Source organism: Telopea speciosissima, chromosome 11, assembly GCF_018873765.1.
Source record: "Telopea speciosissima isolate NSW1024214 ecotype Mountain lineage chromosome 11, Tspe_v1, whole genome shotgun sequence".
In the NCBI taxonomy this organism is placed as follows: domain Eukaryota; kingdom Viridiplantae; phylum Streptophyta; class Magnoliopsida; order Proteales; family Proteaceae; genus Telopea; species Telopea speciosissima.
The window spans coordinates 12213440-12230731 of NC_057926.1; the positions used below are offsets into that span (position 1 = coordinate 12213440).

At 41.5% G+C, this 17292-nt stretch overlaps 1 protein-coding gene across 1 annotated transcript; it reads right to left on the reverse strand.

The window, feature by feature from the left end:
• Positions 1–13670: 13670 nt before the first annotated feature.
• LOC122646898 (40S ribosomal protein S12-like) lies at positions 13671–16742 on the reverse strand. Its single transcript, XM_043840534.1, has 4 exons — positions 16631–16742; positions 14554–14842; positions 14063–14128; positions 13671–13959 (listed from the first exon to the last, which is right to left on the reverse strand). The coding sequence occupies exons 1-4, from the start codon at positions 16636–16638 to the stop codon at positions 13900–13902; spliced, it is 423 nt and encodes a 140-aa protein (XP_043696469.1). The 5' UTR covers positions 16639–16742; the 3' UTR covers positions 13671–13899.
• Positions 16743–17292: the final 550 nt, after the last annotated feature.

Below are 17292 nucleotides of genomic sequence, written 5' to 3' on the forward strand. Positions count from 1 at the left end.
GCTCGGATTAGGAAACCCTTCAAGAAAGAGGGATCCTCTCCTCGGATCTCGGGATCTGGAATCTTCTCGCACGTGAATTACGGTTACCAGCCTCCATCCACTAGGGTGCTCGCAATTGATCTTGCTGACGTGTCTAGGCCAGTATAACTGCCTCGTTAATGGTCTGATCTATTTTGGTCGTGGGCCGGTTACTTGCAATCCAAGCCATTCCACGTGTCAAGCTCAAATTGGGTAGATAAAGTATGGTGTATCATTTGCCCCCTACTCCCCTTACCTGGAATGAGGTATGGGAGAATTCATTCATCACATGCAGCGGCGTTTTTGCCTAAATGTGCGGTTATCTGCGATCTTCGTCCGTCGATATACCTCGGTGTTGCTCGGTTTATGTTGCTTAGTGCCCGACAGAACTGGTAATCGGTCACGTGCGCAAATTACTTCCCTTTTTGAATTGTATTTCTTTCCTTGACGATTTTACCCCCAAGAGTCTTCATAACCGCACCACCAGTCGCCGTTGTTCGCACGTGGGTCTGAAATATCTTCCGGATTTCACGCCTTTTGTGGGAAGTTGAGAGGATATCGTAAAGTTTGAATTTAAACCTCTTGTTTTCCCGGTGCTTTCCTTGTCGAGGGAGCCTACCCCATCTCTACACACCTAGTTCTTCCGTCTTTTCCTTCCATCCTGATCGTCCAATTAAAATCACTGGGTGGATCTGAAGCCCCCGTTCCTTCCCCAAGGGTATAAAGTGTTCAAACTTCGTGGGGCTTCTCTTCTCCATCATCTTTGAGTTCTTTGAGCCTAAAAATCTCCTGATTTTCTGTTTTCATTTCACCTTTGAAGCTATCCCGTTCTGTGTTTTTTCTTCAACTACACTTCTCTTATTCAAGTAAATTCTCTTTCCTTTACTTCTACAGTTGATTTCTTTCTTCTCTCCCCCCCCCCCCTTTTTTTTCTTTTTGAGAGATGTCGAGCTCTAAGAAAGCTCCGGTTCCTAAGTTCGATCGGGATGTAGCTTCCTTGTTCAAAGAATCCGAGGAGCTATACCATGAGGAAGGTGTCAGGAGAACCAGGGTGATTCCACCTAGGTTGTCTGAGGGAGTTCTTGCAGCTCCTAGGGTTTCTGCGCCAATTCAGCAGAGTACGTCTGGTGTTTCTGCTGGTACTTCCGGTTGTATTCCTCCAAAACAACCTTTGGCTTCCCTGGGGAGGAAGCCTTACCACATTCGTCAACCTCAAGTTGATCCTACCATAGGAAAAGGGGTGGATGAAATTCCCTCAATACTGATAGTGTCCGATGTTGTGGAAATCCTAGAGATTTACTCGATTCCAGAGTCGATTGACCTTAGGGCCGCCTCTTCCGATGACAGATTAAATACTGAGCATCCCAATGAGGTTGGCCTCATCTTGGATGCCTTTGAGGCCGGCCTCCACTACCCTCTTCCAGTATTCGTTTCCTATCTTCTTAAGCATTATGGAGTTGCCCCCAGCCAGTTGGTCCCTAACTGATGGAGATGTGTCAGAGCCTTCGTTCTTAGATGTACCCAGTTAGGTAGACGTCCTTCTCCTGCGTTGTTCATTAGATGCTTTCTGTTGAATTCGAACAGTGGTCACCCTGAGTGGTACTACCTTCGTCAACGTGACATTCCTATTATGGGAGAAATCTCTACCTCCATCCACGGTTGGAAACAAAGATTCTTTTGGGCTTCATATGTGGGACCCAGGTTCTCCAATACATTGGGTTTTTCGACCACCTCTGCTCGGAACAAGGTCCAACTTCTTGATGACGAGTATTCATCCACCTTGAAAATGATGGTGAATACTCCGGGGCTTATGAAACTGGCCACCCTAGACATGTCCGAGTTAGAGAGGGGTGAGCGTCCTTGGATTTTCTCTTTCTACTATCGTCTCCTCATTGATTTTCACCTTGTGCTAATCCCTTCTTCTCTGTTCGGTGCAGTGGATTTCGATTTGGGTTCCCTTACCAATTTTATGGAGGCGGAGAATCTCCAAATTACCGGGGATATGGTCCTCTCCCCTTTGGATAAGAAGAAGAAAAGGAAGGAAGCTCCAACCGAGCATAAAAAGGATCTTCTGATGAAAGAACTCAAGAAGAATGTCCCTCCCCTGAGCTCTGGGGGTCATAAGAATCAGGGTCAGCATCTGAGTAAAAAGAAGGCACCCTCCTCCTCCGACCAGACCGTATGAGAGGAAGGCTCTCTTACAGTCTTTAACAGTGTCCCCCTGTTGGAGGGCATTGCGAAAAATAAAGGTTAAGGGAAGGATTTCTCGGATTTGTTTGTCCCCAAGTGGTCAATGCGAGCTGACCAGAAAGTGATCGGGGATGTTGAAGTTGCTGGGCACCTGGCATTGACCTGTATTCCCCCAGTTGATCGGGATGCCCTTTCTGACATGCAGGATGATGCGCTGGAAAACACCGCCCTAGCGCGGGCCTATGAGGTGACGCTTTCTTCTACTGGAGATCTCCATGATCTCGGTTTATCTTTACTAACTTTTTCTTAGTTCCAGGCGTTGGCCTTCACCTCCGGGTTGGTGTAGCGGAAGAGGAAAATCGCCTCCGTTTACCGCCAGCTGGAGGAGGATTGTAAGGAGCTAAAGCGAACCTGTGCTAACAGGAACGATCAGATCCATTCTTTGGTTGCCGAGGTACAGTCACTGACGGAGGGGAAGATGGTCGTAGAGAAGGCCTTCGCAGCGGCGGATAAAGGTCTTGCTGCCACTAAGGAGCGTATTGCGGCCCTCAGCCTATCCAACAAAACGGTTGGAGGAGAGCTAAGTAAGAAGAACCAGTTGGTGGAGAGCCAGAAAATAGAAATTACGGATTTGAAGTCCAAGTTAGAGGACGTTGGTATAGAGGCCGTGGAAGCCTATCTTTGCTCGGAGGCTAACACCAAGGAGCACATGAAGACCGCTTCCAAGATTTTTCTGTAGGTGGCCCACTCTATCTAAGCGCAGGTGACGGAGAAGGAGCCCGATTTTGACTTTCAAGGTAGGCCCGAGGTGGAATATATGCTCGTTCGGTTGAAGTCGGGGGCCTATGTTCCCACCTCAAATAGGGGAGAACTGGTAATTCTGATGCCATGTCCTCCTCTAGGACTACAAATGTGGCAAGCACTAAGGCCGGGGGCCCACCTCTGTGGCAAAGGCTGAAGAGACCGCCATCGGGGATACAAAGCCGGTTGGGAAGGTTGGAAAGGATTCTGAGCACGACACTGAGCAAGTCGTCGCCCCACCAACTAGGATCTCCTTGTCACCTGCGGATGAAACAATGCCGACTTCTGATGCTCAGGATCCGAAGAATTTTGCTTTAGTTTAGCTCCTCTCCCTTTTTCTTTCTGGTATTGGACGTGTTTTCTTGTTATTTTGCACTTGTAATTCATCACACATATCTTTAATGAAAAACAATCATTTTCTGGGCTTCTTTATTCTATACTCGTCTTGAGAGTCATATTATCTGATCATGACCTCCATGTTTTGCATATAGGGTTATTCCTCCATGCCTGATTTCATACAACCTGACACTATGGAGCGAGAAAAGGAGTTGCAAGCTCGGATAACGATATATGCGAACTCAAATGCTTCCCTGTTGAGGCTCAAGTCTCGTCTTGAGGATGAATTAGACTACTATAAGTCAGTTGCAAGTTGGGAGAAGGATTTGATAGAAAGATTGGACTTTGCTCGTGACATCGTAGACAATGTTGCTGACTATCTTTGGGTTTAGAAATATGCCACGGTGAATCTCACCATCGAATATCTCTTGAAATCAGCGGTCTTCCAATGCTTTTGTGAAGATAAGGCTTTAGAGGGTGCCCAACTCCTATACAATAAAATAAAGAAGGCAGCCCCCCACTTTAAGTGGGGGAAGATCAATTTGGCGTTTGATCCGAGAATTTCCATGCAAGAGGTGAGGCTAGACCCGTCTTCTATTTCGGTGCCCTTCTTTCCTCCTCCCAAGACCGCTCTAGGACCACTACCCCTCAATCCCTGGAGTCCCAAGCGCCTATACTTGTAATTGTTTGTTTTGTTTGGCTAGGCGGCAATATCAGGCGTACTTTATTTATGGAATTTTCTATCCCTTTGATACTCGGTATTTGTTTGGCTCATAATGCTTGGTTTTCTAACTTGGTCAGGTGGAAATCATTTCTTCTTACGGTGCTTGTAACCTTTTGGGATGAAAGTCGCCTATATGGTTAGAAGATCTTTTATGTGATCTTGGTTTTGTCCCCTAGGTGGCTTATTTTTAAATTCCAATGCAGAACATTTATTATATGAGCCCCTATTAACGCTTCGTTTACTACGCCATTAATGGGACTCAAACAGAAGTTGAACTGTCGCTTCCCTTCTTAAACCTTTCGACAGATTTTGAAAAACATAGGTGCAATGGGGACCTGTCACGTGGTCCCTGGCAGTTACTGCTCTTAAATATGGGATATTGCCTTTTGGGATTCTCTTTCGATCTAGACCGTCCGTTCCACCATAAATAGTAGTTTTTCCTTCTTCTTTCCTTCAAGGTACGATGGAGGAACCACACACCCGAAGAAGCATCGTGGGAAAGTGAAGAAGAAATGCGTAGGGAATATCTACATCTATTCAGCTTACAAGGTATGTCAATTTCGAGGATAAAATTCTTTCAAGGGGGGGAGGATGATATATCCTAACCCGAACTTCGAATGTAGGTTCGGAACCCAAAGAATCCAAGGTCATGTCCACTAGCAACCTATGGTGCATTGACTGGGTAATCATTCGAGAGGAAAGAAGTCCAATGGTAACATCTTACATACCAATTCAGAGGCAGACACCACCCCCATGCAGCTATTCTGTGCATCAATTGATGTACGGCCCAAGGTAAATTCCTCACTTTAGTTGAAATGAGGTTATAAATATTTGAACATTGTTAGTTGCTAAACAACCATGTGTGGTAAGTGTCCAAACCATGGCATAAGCCTTTGTGGGTTTTAAATGCAAAAACAACAAAATTTCACCCACTGATCCATTGCCACTGGTCGATTGGATCGACCACTTCAATCGACCAATGCTGCTCTCATGTGTAATTTCCACTCCTGGTGTGTGGGGCCCAGTGTCTCACACCCCAGATCGCCTCCTCGCATCCCAACTAACTCATGGGAATATTATTCCGACAATGTGACCATGTGGGGCCCACCTATTAGCCTATGTGCTTATAGAATGTGTTTTAAGCCTAAGGGACCCCTAGCCAAACAGGCTTTAGGAACATTTGGTATAAATAGATTGAGCTTAGGTCTGAGCTCATTTCATAGCAAAACCGTGGGGGAGAAGAGAGAAAGAGAAGAGAAGAAGAAGGAGAGCTTGGAGAAGCTTGAATCCTCCTTGAGCTTGTGGATTCCTAAGGCAATCCTTTCTTTATTTAGTTTCCTTAGCTTTCTATGCTGTTCTAGAGCTCTTGGCATGATCAGCCTCTAATCCATGTTGTGTAACCATGATCCATCATGCCTACTAGTTAAATCCTCATGAATTAGTAGCTTAGGAACTAGGATCCTTACATGCATGTTGAAATCCAGCATTCCCGACCTTTCATCCATCCTTCCCTTGATAAAATACATACTGCAACCACCATTCCAGCCTTGGATGATCGATCCTCATGCCCATAGCCAGCTTTGAATGAGCTTTAAAGGGGTAGGACTTGCTTAACTTGAATGCATGTTGAATCCAAGGCCTATTTCCAATAACAGAATTTTTGTAGAGTAGTTTAAACCTTTTTATAAATAGAATCTATTGATCCCTATGTATGAACCCATGCATGTTGGCCATCTAGGCCATGGATCCCGAAAACCCCCATGCATGTTTGATTTTTCCTTTGAAACATGTTGTTTGACATAGTAGTAACCTAACCATGCTTCTTGATAAACCATGTTAGCCATAGATCAGTAGAACCTAGCCCAAACAGTGAAGGCTTTTTAAATTCTTCGAGCTGAATAGTAACTGGTCGATTGCCACTGGTCGATTGGATGGACCAGTACTAATCGACCACTACCAGAAACCTTGACCAAATGCAAACCCGGTTAGCCCCAGGGCCTACAACTCCATGTGGGATGCCATTTGGGTGGACCAATTTGGAACCCATACCATTTTTTCCCAGTTGCCACCCCTTGGTGATAGATGGACTCCCGGGAAGTGTTTCGGGCAACCAACCCAAGTTGGGGATGATACCTTAACCCAAACCCCGTAGGAACCACTAACTTATCACCCTAGAGACCCTTTGGTGTGAAATCATGTCTTGATCCATGAATCCTTTGCAGTTTTGCTGCTGCAGCACCACTAGTCGATTCCTATAGGTCGATTGGATCGACCACTACTGCTGTCTTTCCAATTTTAGGTCTGGCCTTGGTTGGGAACCTAAACCAAGGGTACCCCTGGTCTCCTTAAGTAATTTAATGCTCATTAATGTGTAATTTTGATTTAATTACCTTATGCTATAACAACTTGCCCGACGACACGTATCGAAGTACTTTTGAGGACCGACAGTCCTTCGAGCAAGTGGATTATAGCCAAGGTGAATGGATATGAATCATTCTTGTAGATGTAATGCTGCTGAACATGATGAAGCTAATAAAATACATTTCTTTCTTTAAATTGTTATGACATCATGAGATCTATGATATGAATGTGGAGTTGAATTTATTATGATTGAAATGCTACATTATGATGAAATGCATGATATTGAACTGTTAGATTAAATACCGTAGTCAGCTTGGAAATGAATGGTATGGTGAGTCGTAATATGGGCTACACGAGCATTGTACACTTGATACTCGGACATGGGGAGTGTGGTAGCCCGTAGAATGGGATATGGTTGACACTACTCAACTCATACGATAATGTAGATCATGTGGCTAGGATGAACATACCCTCATGCTACAACCCTTACCAATAGGGGTGCAAATGTTGGGTGACCATGACCTCCTGTAAGCCGAGGAGTTATAGAATCCGGGATAGGTTGTCATGATTATCTTGGGGTCTGTCAAGGGAGGGAATTGGTGCTCCTAGCCTAGCACGGGGTTCCACCCACAGTAATTGAGGTTGCAACCAAAGTAAGAAAGAGAAGTGATGGAGGTTGCCACCCGAGTTATTGCAAGTAGCATATACCTAGTGACTTAGTTGTGTTGCTAGGTGGACTAGAGTAATAAAATTGAATCCAAGCATATAGAATCCTGATGATGTGTTGCATCTGCATGCATGATTTATTATTCATTTGCTGGACTCAGTGGAGCTCATCCCTCAAGAAACATTTCTTTTAGATGATTTTGCAGGTGAATGTCTCCCTGAATGGGAGAATCATTTCGAACAGGATGGTGTTAGTGATTGTGAGTTTCTGGTGTCGACCCCGATGGAGGTGATCCCTCTGATGCGGGTGCACAGAGTTAGCTTGGAGGAGTTGATCTGAAGAGAGGTTGTCCTTATTTTGATATTTCTTGAAGCATTCTTTTTGTGGATAGCCTGATGGCATTTCTTTTTGTAAAGCTTATAGATGCATCTTTTGTTTATTTATAACCTTGATGTAAAGCTTGATAAATGCCATACATGTATGTAAAGAACTATGGGTTTGTGGGCCACTTCTGAATAATGTAACAGGTGGCTCTTATATATAAATTTTTAGCTTTTCGTTGCACTCTAATTTTACAATGTTTTATTGTGAATGCTTGTGTGTGTTTGTAAGTGGTGTTTGTTTCTAGATCCTGGAGATGTAGCGGATGTGGTTGGACATCAGGGTTACCTGCTCAATTCTCCCAGGGGGTGGTTTAGGGTGTAACATCAGACATTCCCACTCTCGTAACCTGACCACTTATCCCGAATCTATGACCAGACCAACCGAAGTTTCGTAGCCCTTCTAGGGCTACACCAATGGATCCTAGGCCCTAACCCTAGGTGGCGACTCCATTTTAAATTATTGTATGACCCCCCATCCCCTGATAAATCTTGATAATCAGTAACCCTTAGAAGACGCATTCCTTCTCTCTCCATTTGAGGAGCAAACACCAAATCCCCAAAAACCCCCTCCGCGCGCTACGAACGCGTCACCCGCGGGGGAAAACGAATCCTCACAAAGTCTATGTGGAAGGAATTGTGGAGGAGAAACCCTTCAAAACTCAGCTCTTGCCTTGATCGGATGCAAGGGTGGATACAAAGTGCTGGTTGAAACCGCTCTTAAATTTGATGTCATCAACGAAGGCTGGCTTGATCGGAGGCAAGGGCGGATGCAAGGTTCTGCTTGATACCATACTTGCATCTGGTTATGCTCTTATGGCCTGCAGCCTCATGTAATCTAAAGGGCTTCCCTTGGGACCTCCTCTAACACTCTTTCACACCTCCCTAGGCAACAATACACTTATGGGGAGGTGTACTAAATGACAAGCAAACTACGAATCAAATTAGCGAAACATGACCTATACTGTGAGTGGATTTGGGTTGATTGTTTGGGATTGTATTTATATATAACATTACTCATAATTTCATCATCGATCAAGCATATAGCATCTTGCATCTTATATCCATTGCTTGAGAATTTTTTTGATGTTTATGTGATGTGGCTTTGAAGATAACTATGTATGTTGGGTTTCGATGTCGGGTTATACCGACATCGGGACCCTATGATATAAATTGCTATTGCTTGTCATATTGGTCTATATTCGTCGTGTCGTGCTGGTACCCAGGTGATAGATGAAATGGAACGTTGATGCACCCGGAATACCTCTTAATACGATAGGTTTCATGTAGTATAATTGCGGTTAGGATTTCGTTCTCTATGCTACAACCCTTACCAACAGGGGTTTAGGTGTTAGGTGATCAGGGCTCCCTGTTGCCTATGGAGTGTGAGAGCAGCTAGGTCAAGGATGACCTCTGATCATCGGGGTCTGGCTCTGGGTGGTCTGGGACTACGACCGACACGGGCCCCATGGTAACAATTGAGGTTTCACTGTGTGATAGGTTAAGTGATCCATGGTGTTTCCCGAGTTGTTATAGTAGCATATACCTAGTGACTTAGTTTGTGTATTAGCTTAAAAATGTACTAACAATTACATGCATCATGGACTATTTGAAAATATTATGTGCTTGCATCCCCATCCCCTCACTGGGCTCAGTAGAGCTTACCTCTCATCGCGCAACCTTTTTAGATGTATTCAGGTGATGTTTAGATGGTGCTCCTTCTTAATGTCAATTGTTCGGAGCCGGTGACCTAGGACGTTGATGCTGGTGTACATTCAAGGACTGTGCCATTGGGGCACAATTTCATCTTTATTCTTTTTAGTTTATCATTGCATTGTACACTTCTGTAACATTATTGTTGTTTATAGCTTTTAACTTAAACTTTTGGGATAAAATGTAATATACATTAGTATCTACCACGTAGACTTTTGGACCCTTTTATTCATTGATAAAACGCTTCTGCACTCTTGATTTTACATTTGCTTTTGTTGTAAACGTGTTCTTTCCGAACTCTGATGTACATGTGATTTTGTATTGAGATGATTGTGATTCAAGCCACTGTATCGAGATCCTGGTGGTGGTTTAGGATGACAGGTATTGTCCTAGTCATACCAAAACCCTAGGATGGGGGTTGGGGTATGACACATTAGGTTAGCAGATCTTAATGTTTTTGTTGATTCATTAAGTGTTTTAATTATTTTGATAATCATGGGATGTGAAAGAAATCCGAATCGATATCTTTCCACTGCACATTCGAGTATGGGATGGATCCCTCTTTCCATGAGATGGAAAGGAGATGAATTTTCTCTCTCTTGTGGATCCCATAATTTTTATAGGATAAGAAATAAAGGTTTTGGTAAGATGGTTTATACCAAAACCCTTTTTAGGGTCACAGTAGGGTTAAACCCTAAATTTTAAATAGGGTGCCCATGGGCAACCATGGGGTAACCCTGGAATTTCCAATAGTTGTGAACCCAACATGATAGACAATTGATTCATGTGTTATTGATCCCATGGACTGTAGTTCACCTACACTTCAGACAAGGTGATCCCCTCTCCTCTTATCTTTTTGTGTTATGTGCGGAGGTGCTATCTACTAAGCTTACCATTGCTATGAAAGACAGGAGAATTCAAGGACTTTAGATTAACAGAGGAGGAGAAAGAATCTCTTATATGGCTTTTGCAAATGACTTGATCCGTTTTGGTGAAGCTTCCATGAATGAAGCTAGAGCTCTAAACGAGGTCATTGAGACCTATTGCAACTATTCCAGACAGGCTATCAACTTGAACAAAACCAAAGCCCAATTCAGTCCCAATGTTGATTCATCATGGAAGAGTCAACTAAGGGAATTCTTTCAGATTACCCCCAACTTCTTCCTTGGATAGTTATTTGAGATCTCCTTACACAGGTGGAAAGGTAACCAAGAATCATTGCAAAGATCTCATGACAAGAGTCAACTCAAAGCTTCAACACTAGAAGTCTCAATTCCTCAGCCCTGCAGGTAAGATTGTCCTAATGCAATCAACTCTCTCGGCTATGCCCCTCTATACTATGTCTTGCTTCAAACTCCCTATGTCGATCCACAAAGCTCTTGTCTAGTGGTAACAAATCACTTGTTCCCACCATTTCTTGGAACACAATTTGTTAACCGAAAAGAATGGGGTGTTTGAATGTCAAGCTATCTACCCCAATGAATCAAGCTCTCCTAGCAAAAAAAGGTTGGGAGCTTCTCCATCCTTCCATATTCCTCTGGTCCAAGTTCATGAAAGCTAAGTATTTTTTTGTCACCATGTTCCTTCAAGCCAACTGTCCAATCTCATCCTCTTGGGGTTGAAAATCTATTTGTTCTTCAAGAGATATTCTTCGCAAGGGTTTATTCTTTCAAGTTGGGAATGGGCGAATTATTGATCCTTCGAAAGACTTCTAGATTCCCAATTACCCTCCATCTGCTATCCTTTTTCCTCTACCTCTTAATGCTCCAAGTTCGGTTGATCAATTCATTGATTCCCACAACTCCTCTTGGCGTAGAGAGGTGATTTTCCAATAGCGGCCTTCAGACATAGCCTTCTCAATTTTATCAATCCCTCTTCCAATCTTCCCTTCTGAAGATAAATTCGTGTGGGCGGCTACTTCTTCTGGAAAATTCACAATAGCATCAGCCTACAACATTGCTATCAACGGTTTCACCCACACTCAAAATAATTACTGGTTGAAGATCTAGCACCTTCCCACAATTCCAAAAATCCATCATCTTTTTGGAAGATCCTTAACCAAAAGCTCCCATTACCGGATGTTCTTAATTCCAGAGGCTTTAATCTCAACCCCCAATGTTTCAAATGTCACCAGCAGTTACAATCAACCAATCACCTATTTCTTGAATGCCCTTCAATCAAGAATCTTGGGGACAGGTGGGAATTTTGAATGATTTTCAGGGTCGTGATATCACAGATGGAATCGTAAGTTTCTTAAATAATAGCACATCTCAGAACAGGGACCTCAAACTAAAAGTCTCCATTTTCTGCGACATTCTGTGGCACATATGGAATAGCTATTGGGATCTCATTTTTTGGAACTGTCCATTTAATACGAGAACCATCTTCCCCAGAGCTACAACCAATGCCCAGGATCATATCAAGGATGATCAGACTCCAGGAAGCTACAGAATTCAGCTTGTTGAATGGCTTCCCCCTCCATATGTTGAATTCAATGTAGATGGTTCTAGTCAGGGTAACCCTGGAAAAGCGGGCATTGGTGGTATTTGCAGGTCCTCAAACGCCTCGTTTATTTGTTGCTTCTCGGTCGGCATAGGTTGGAACTTTGCGCTTGTCGCTGAAGCTTTGGCAGTTCGATTCAACCTTTTGTCAACCTCAAACATGGGATATCCAATTTGATCATCGAGAGTGATAACCTTCTAATGATGGATATCCTCAATCATAAGGTTTCTTGAAAACCTTGGAGGATCTCTTCTATAATCAAAGACTGTTGGCATCTGATGTCTCTATTTACTAGGATTTCCTTCATTCTCTCTCTTTTTGAAGCAAAGAGTGTGGTTAAATCGACTGGCAACTATCGTAGCTTCAGTAAGGGTATTTATGTAATATCCCTTCATATGTTCTAATATAATCCTACTTGTATTAAAGTTCAGGCTGTGAATGACAATCTAGTAATTAGCCCATCTAACCTAAACCCTAGTTTTCTTATAAATACTAGCTGGAAGCAACAACCTGGATATTCCAAACTCAATACTCAGGGTGTAATGCTTTAAGCAACCTTGTGCTTAAACCCTAAACCCTAACAACTTCTTCCTAATCTCATTGTATTTGGACTCTCCCCCCTGATTGTATTTCCCTTCCGTTGTATGTTGACTCTACTAGTACTTTTTTGTTTTTGATAAAAGACTATTAGTACTTTGTTCCAACGTTAATAAATTATCTTTATAAAAAAAAAAAACAAAGATCTTGCACCCTAAATTTTGGAAACAATTTCATTCCACGTGGATGCTTCTCTATTGCGGATCAAGATCCTCTGCAATACCGGCGGGGCGGCAATGCACATCCGACGACACAACAGAGGCCAAGTAGCACACATGGCCTTTGCTGTACCGTCAGATATGCACTGCCACCCCGCCGGTACTGCAGAGGATTTTAATCCCTCTATTGCACCATGTGCAGGGGTTTTCCCCCTATTTTTCCTATAACATGTGGAGATGCCACATTGGTCTGAATTAATCATAATCATATGACTAGATGAAACATGAAATTTCTCTAGTTGATCTTGAATTGAAGGGTTTCCAAAGATCCGAGGTGAAGATTACGGGAAACCAAACCACACCAACCGCTGCGCCCAACCACCACACCCCAACCCCCCCCCCCCCCTCGTGACCAATTTTAGTATGTCCTAATGTATTAATCATTATATAATTAAAATGAAAGAAGAGTGATCATAAGCACAATGAGAACAGGATTTAAAAAATCAGATCCTAATCACCTATCTTTCCTTTGCTCAGTTCATGGTTGAATTTACCCAATCAAATGTGCAACAGATTGCTTGAAAGATGCCCAAACCATAAAAGAACTAAATCTGTCAACCATCCAAAAAAAATATAGATGTCATGGCAATAATGGTATGACTCCTAACCACCACAAGGGATTGAATACCAGCAATTCTAATTGAAGACAACACAATTCATCTCATTTTTTAATCCGTCCTCCTGTCAAAGTTCGGACATTAAAGCACCGAAAATCAAATCCTACTTGGTTTTGGAAAGATATTGTACCCAAAGAAGGATATTCTGGGGGAGAAAAAACTGGCTAGCATGAGATGGTATACAACATAGTTATTTTGTGGCAGAAACAAAACAATCCAACAACCAATATGGAGACTTGATGAGAAATCCGAAATTAAAGACTTTTGTGAAAATTCAGGAATGGGGTAAGAGAAAATCCTTATAAGGTCAATAGGTCTACCAAAACACTTTTCTAGGCTCTAGCAGTCATTCACATCAACTTTTTTTTTTTTTATGGAAATAAAGTTTATTAAGGAAAACTAAAGAACAGGGTACATCTGATTTTGTTTAGTCATTCACATCAACTTTCAGTTGTACTAGTAAACGTTTAACAAAAAATAAAAATAAAAATCAGTTATAAAACTAAACCCCATTCATCCTTTTTTTTTTAATTAAAAAAAAAAGTAATAATTGGCAGAAATTGTTTCGACATCCAAAAATATTTGCACTACAATGACAATAACTGCTGCATTTCCTCCATTCTAGCTATCAAGTACAACCAAAAATGAAATTTTTAAACATGCTGATCAGAGAGCTCTCTTAAACAACAGAAGGGGGGAAAATAAAAAGAAATGTTCCTACTGATTGACTCCAGGTCAAAAACCTTGAATATTGTAGCTTCTTACTACATATTACTTAATGTGACTTCACATACTCCTGGACGATATTAAGACCCTCAGATTCTTCCCCATAGTCCTGCACATCAGTAGGAAGATAGGAAACCATATGAGAAAACGACATCAGATGAATCCTAAACAACAAATGAGTTAACATGAACTTCATTGTACTTGTTACTCACCTTCACAACGACACAGGAGCAACCAACCACCTTTCTGGCCTTGCCCTCTGAGTCGATCTTACACAACTACATAAGAAAAAGAGAACGCCAAAGAAACAAGCTGTTAATTAGACACCCTTGTAAGTTTTAAGAAAAATGAATTATTATTGGCATGAATGCGCAAAAGAAAAGTTGACAGCACATGCAGTCCACATACAGGTTCAAACACCTATCCAATGGGTTCCAAACCCAAATAAGAAATTTCCCCCAAGTCAAATTGACAGGGTAACTGAATCAACTGGCAAAGACGTCTACCCAGCTAAACAGATTTCAAATGACCTCATCAATATCTAACAGAACAAGATGCTAGATGAGCAGAGTGCTCTGCCCTCTCTAATGTGCCACTAACTCCATGCCCCGTGTTTTTTCACTAGTGACTGGAAACTCTCCTCACAAAAAGAGCAGATTGATTTTGATGGCTCACAGAAACATTGAGACTGGATTGTACTTACCCCAGCCCATTCACCGAGAGTCTTGGCACTTGGAACAGATATTAAGCTCACATTGTGGTCTGCACAAAGTGCTCTGACCAATTTGACATAATCTGGCTGGTTGCAGTCTTCTGCCACGACACATAGTTGTGCGGCATGCTTCTCAATAACTTTAGCACCTTCATGGAGCCCTCGAGCAAGCCCCCCATGTGCCAGTGATTTCTTCAACACAAGTTGCAAGGCTGTCATTATATCCATGGGCTCACCAATAGCGGGAGCAGGCTTTTCAACTGCTGCTGCAACCTCTTCACTGAAAATGTAAATGGATAAAAGTAAAAAACATGCTTTTACTAATATTAACTAGCCTTGTTTAAATATAGAACATAAAAATTAGGTGCAAGGAGTGAAAATAAATGATTAGAGTCTTATGCTTCAAACACATCGCCCGTGCTTAGCTAAAAGAGAACTAATTTATTTGCAATTTCCAAACTGAATAGTTCATAGATGGTGGTTAAGGAAATTTTCTGAATTCAATTCCATGCTTAATAAAGTTACCTAACACATTTCTTGTGACCTACCTAAACAACACACTTATTGCAATTGACTGCCTGATTGGGAATAGAAAGTCCAGATTTTTGTCATGGATATGTTTTATGGGCCTTTGGCTACTTGATAATGGTTATTTGTTGTATTGGTCCTTAAAGTGAGTGTAAAGTTAGTACACAAGATTAATAGTGTATGAGAGTTAGATTATGATACTTCTTAACTAGATTAGAGTTCTGTTTTAAGTCTATTTAGTCAGTATGTTTGATAGTGATGTCCTATATGAGTCAGTTTAGGAACTTCGCAAGGACTTCATGTATGTGATACACTTAAGCATGATTTGAGTAAAGAATTTTGACTTTTCTAAATAGCTTTGGAGCTGCTGAGCTATGCGCACAAGGGTTTGGTATTCCAGATCTGATCTCCCTCTTTTTAGTTCTGTTTATCTCTGAGATCAGGTGTGATCACTCCTCTCTTCTTCTCTGTTCTTATTTTCTAATATTTTCTTCTCTGATTTTTTCTAATTCTCCTCTATTCTTGAGAGTTATATAATTTCTCCTACCATTCTTCTATTCTGGTCCTATATTAGTTCATTGATTCTACATTTATCCTGGACTGTTAGCTATGGCTCCAGATTTTTTATGGAACCTTGAACTGGATTAACACTTCAAGAAAATAGAATACATATATAAAAGAAGGAAAATCATTTTCAGGTTTGCATATCCTAGGAGGCTATCTCTAGAGCACATTGCTATTTGTGCCATATGGAAGGGTGATGTGGCATTTCAGATCATCGGGTTTCTCAAAAATGGTCTGGCCATGTCAAATTTCAGACTCAATACACAATCATGTACCCTCACATGTATCAGCATGCACACCCTCTCAGTGTTTTGCCACTTGGCCAACTCCATTTAGCTTGACAGTTGGAATGTGTGTAGGGGGGAGGTTGCAGTTTACCTGCCCACAGTTTCAGCCCCATCTGACTTGCCATGTGCAGTGCTTTTGAACACTAGAGATATCCTCTGGATTGCAGAGACCATAAAAACATTCCCGAATAAATAACTTTTAACACCAAATTCTCTTTCAGTTCCCAATAATAGATACTTGTGGGTCTTCCATATCAAAAAGTAGACAACCTGTGAGCCTATGGTAGATTTCAAATGGCCTACTGTCATTTGCATTCACGTCTCCTAATAGATTCATTCCAGAACTCTAGATCTACATTCTAAAACACAGGTTAACAGTATACTTTTTAAGTGTTCAAAAACTTCTCTTCAAACAAAAATTTCACCATCCCTCTAGGAGGGTTGAGGGGACGATGTACTGTTAGTTCTTTAAGTCCTTTCAGATAGCAATAAGCATTGCAATTTGTTTGATTGCCAACTACAAAATTATACGAAAAACTGGATTGGAAAATAACCATAAATGAGGGTTCAACAGAAACAAAGTTCAGAAGACACTCTAGTTATATAATAGCAAATAAATTACAAATTATATTATCAAAACATAATAATCAACAACTGATCCAAACAATCAACAAGAAGGAATCACATACCCCGACATTTTTGCAGTAGAAATTCAGATCTAAAAACTCCTTCCTGTGCCTATAGCCAAAAAGGAAAATGAATCAGTAAGAAATGAAACCAAGTGTAAAAGCCAAATTCAACCCCAAAAAGAGAATAAAGGAAGGGGATAAAAGACTCATCCACATGTTGTCTACGTTTAGCAAACTCTCATTATCATATAGTCGCCTAAAACAACCGTAAAACAAAAAAAAATTCGGAGAAAATAGTCGACCTTCATTACCAGAAATTACAACAGCCTCCTTAACATCACAATTATATAACAATACAACAAACAAAGATTAAACGAGCTTCCCAGACACATGGGTAAACCTCGCAATAAGATACAAAGAGTCATTAGCCCAAAAAGAAGTTTCTTCATGCAGAGCCCTTGTAACAGCCTCACTCAAAACACAGTTTATTCAATTTGACAGATAAATTACATCTACTACCGTTTTCTTCCGAAATCTAAAGCAGAAAATATATGCATCTTTATCTAACTGAGGCAACTGAATTTTCCACTCCAACATCAGTGGACAAAAGAAAAAGTGAACAACTATTATACTAATAACTAACCAAAAGTAGAAGATAAGTTTGATCTTAATCCAGAGCTGAAGGGTAAAATCACACACTTACAGGATTGTGAAGAGGCAAA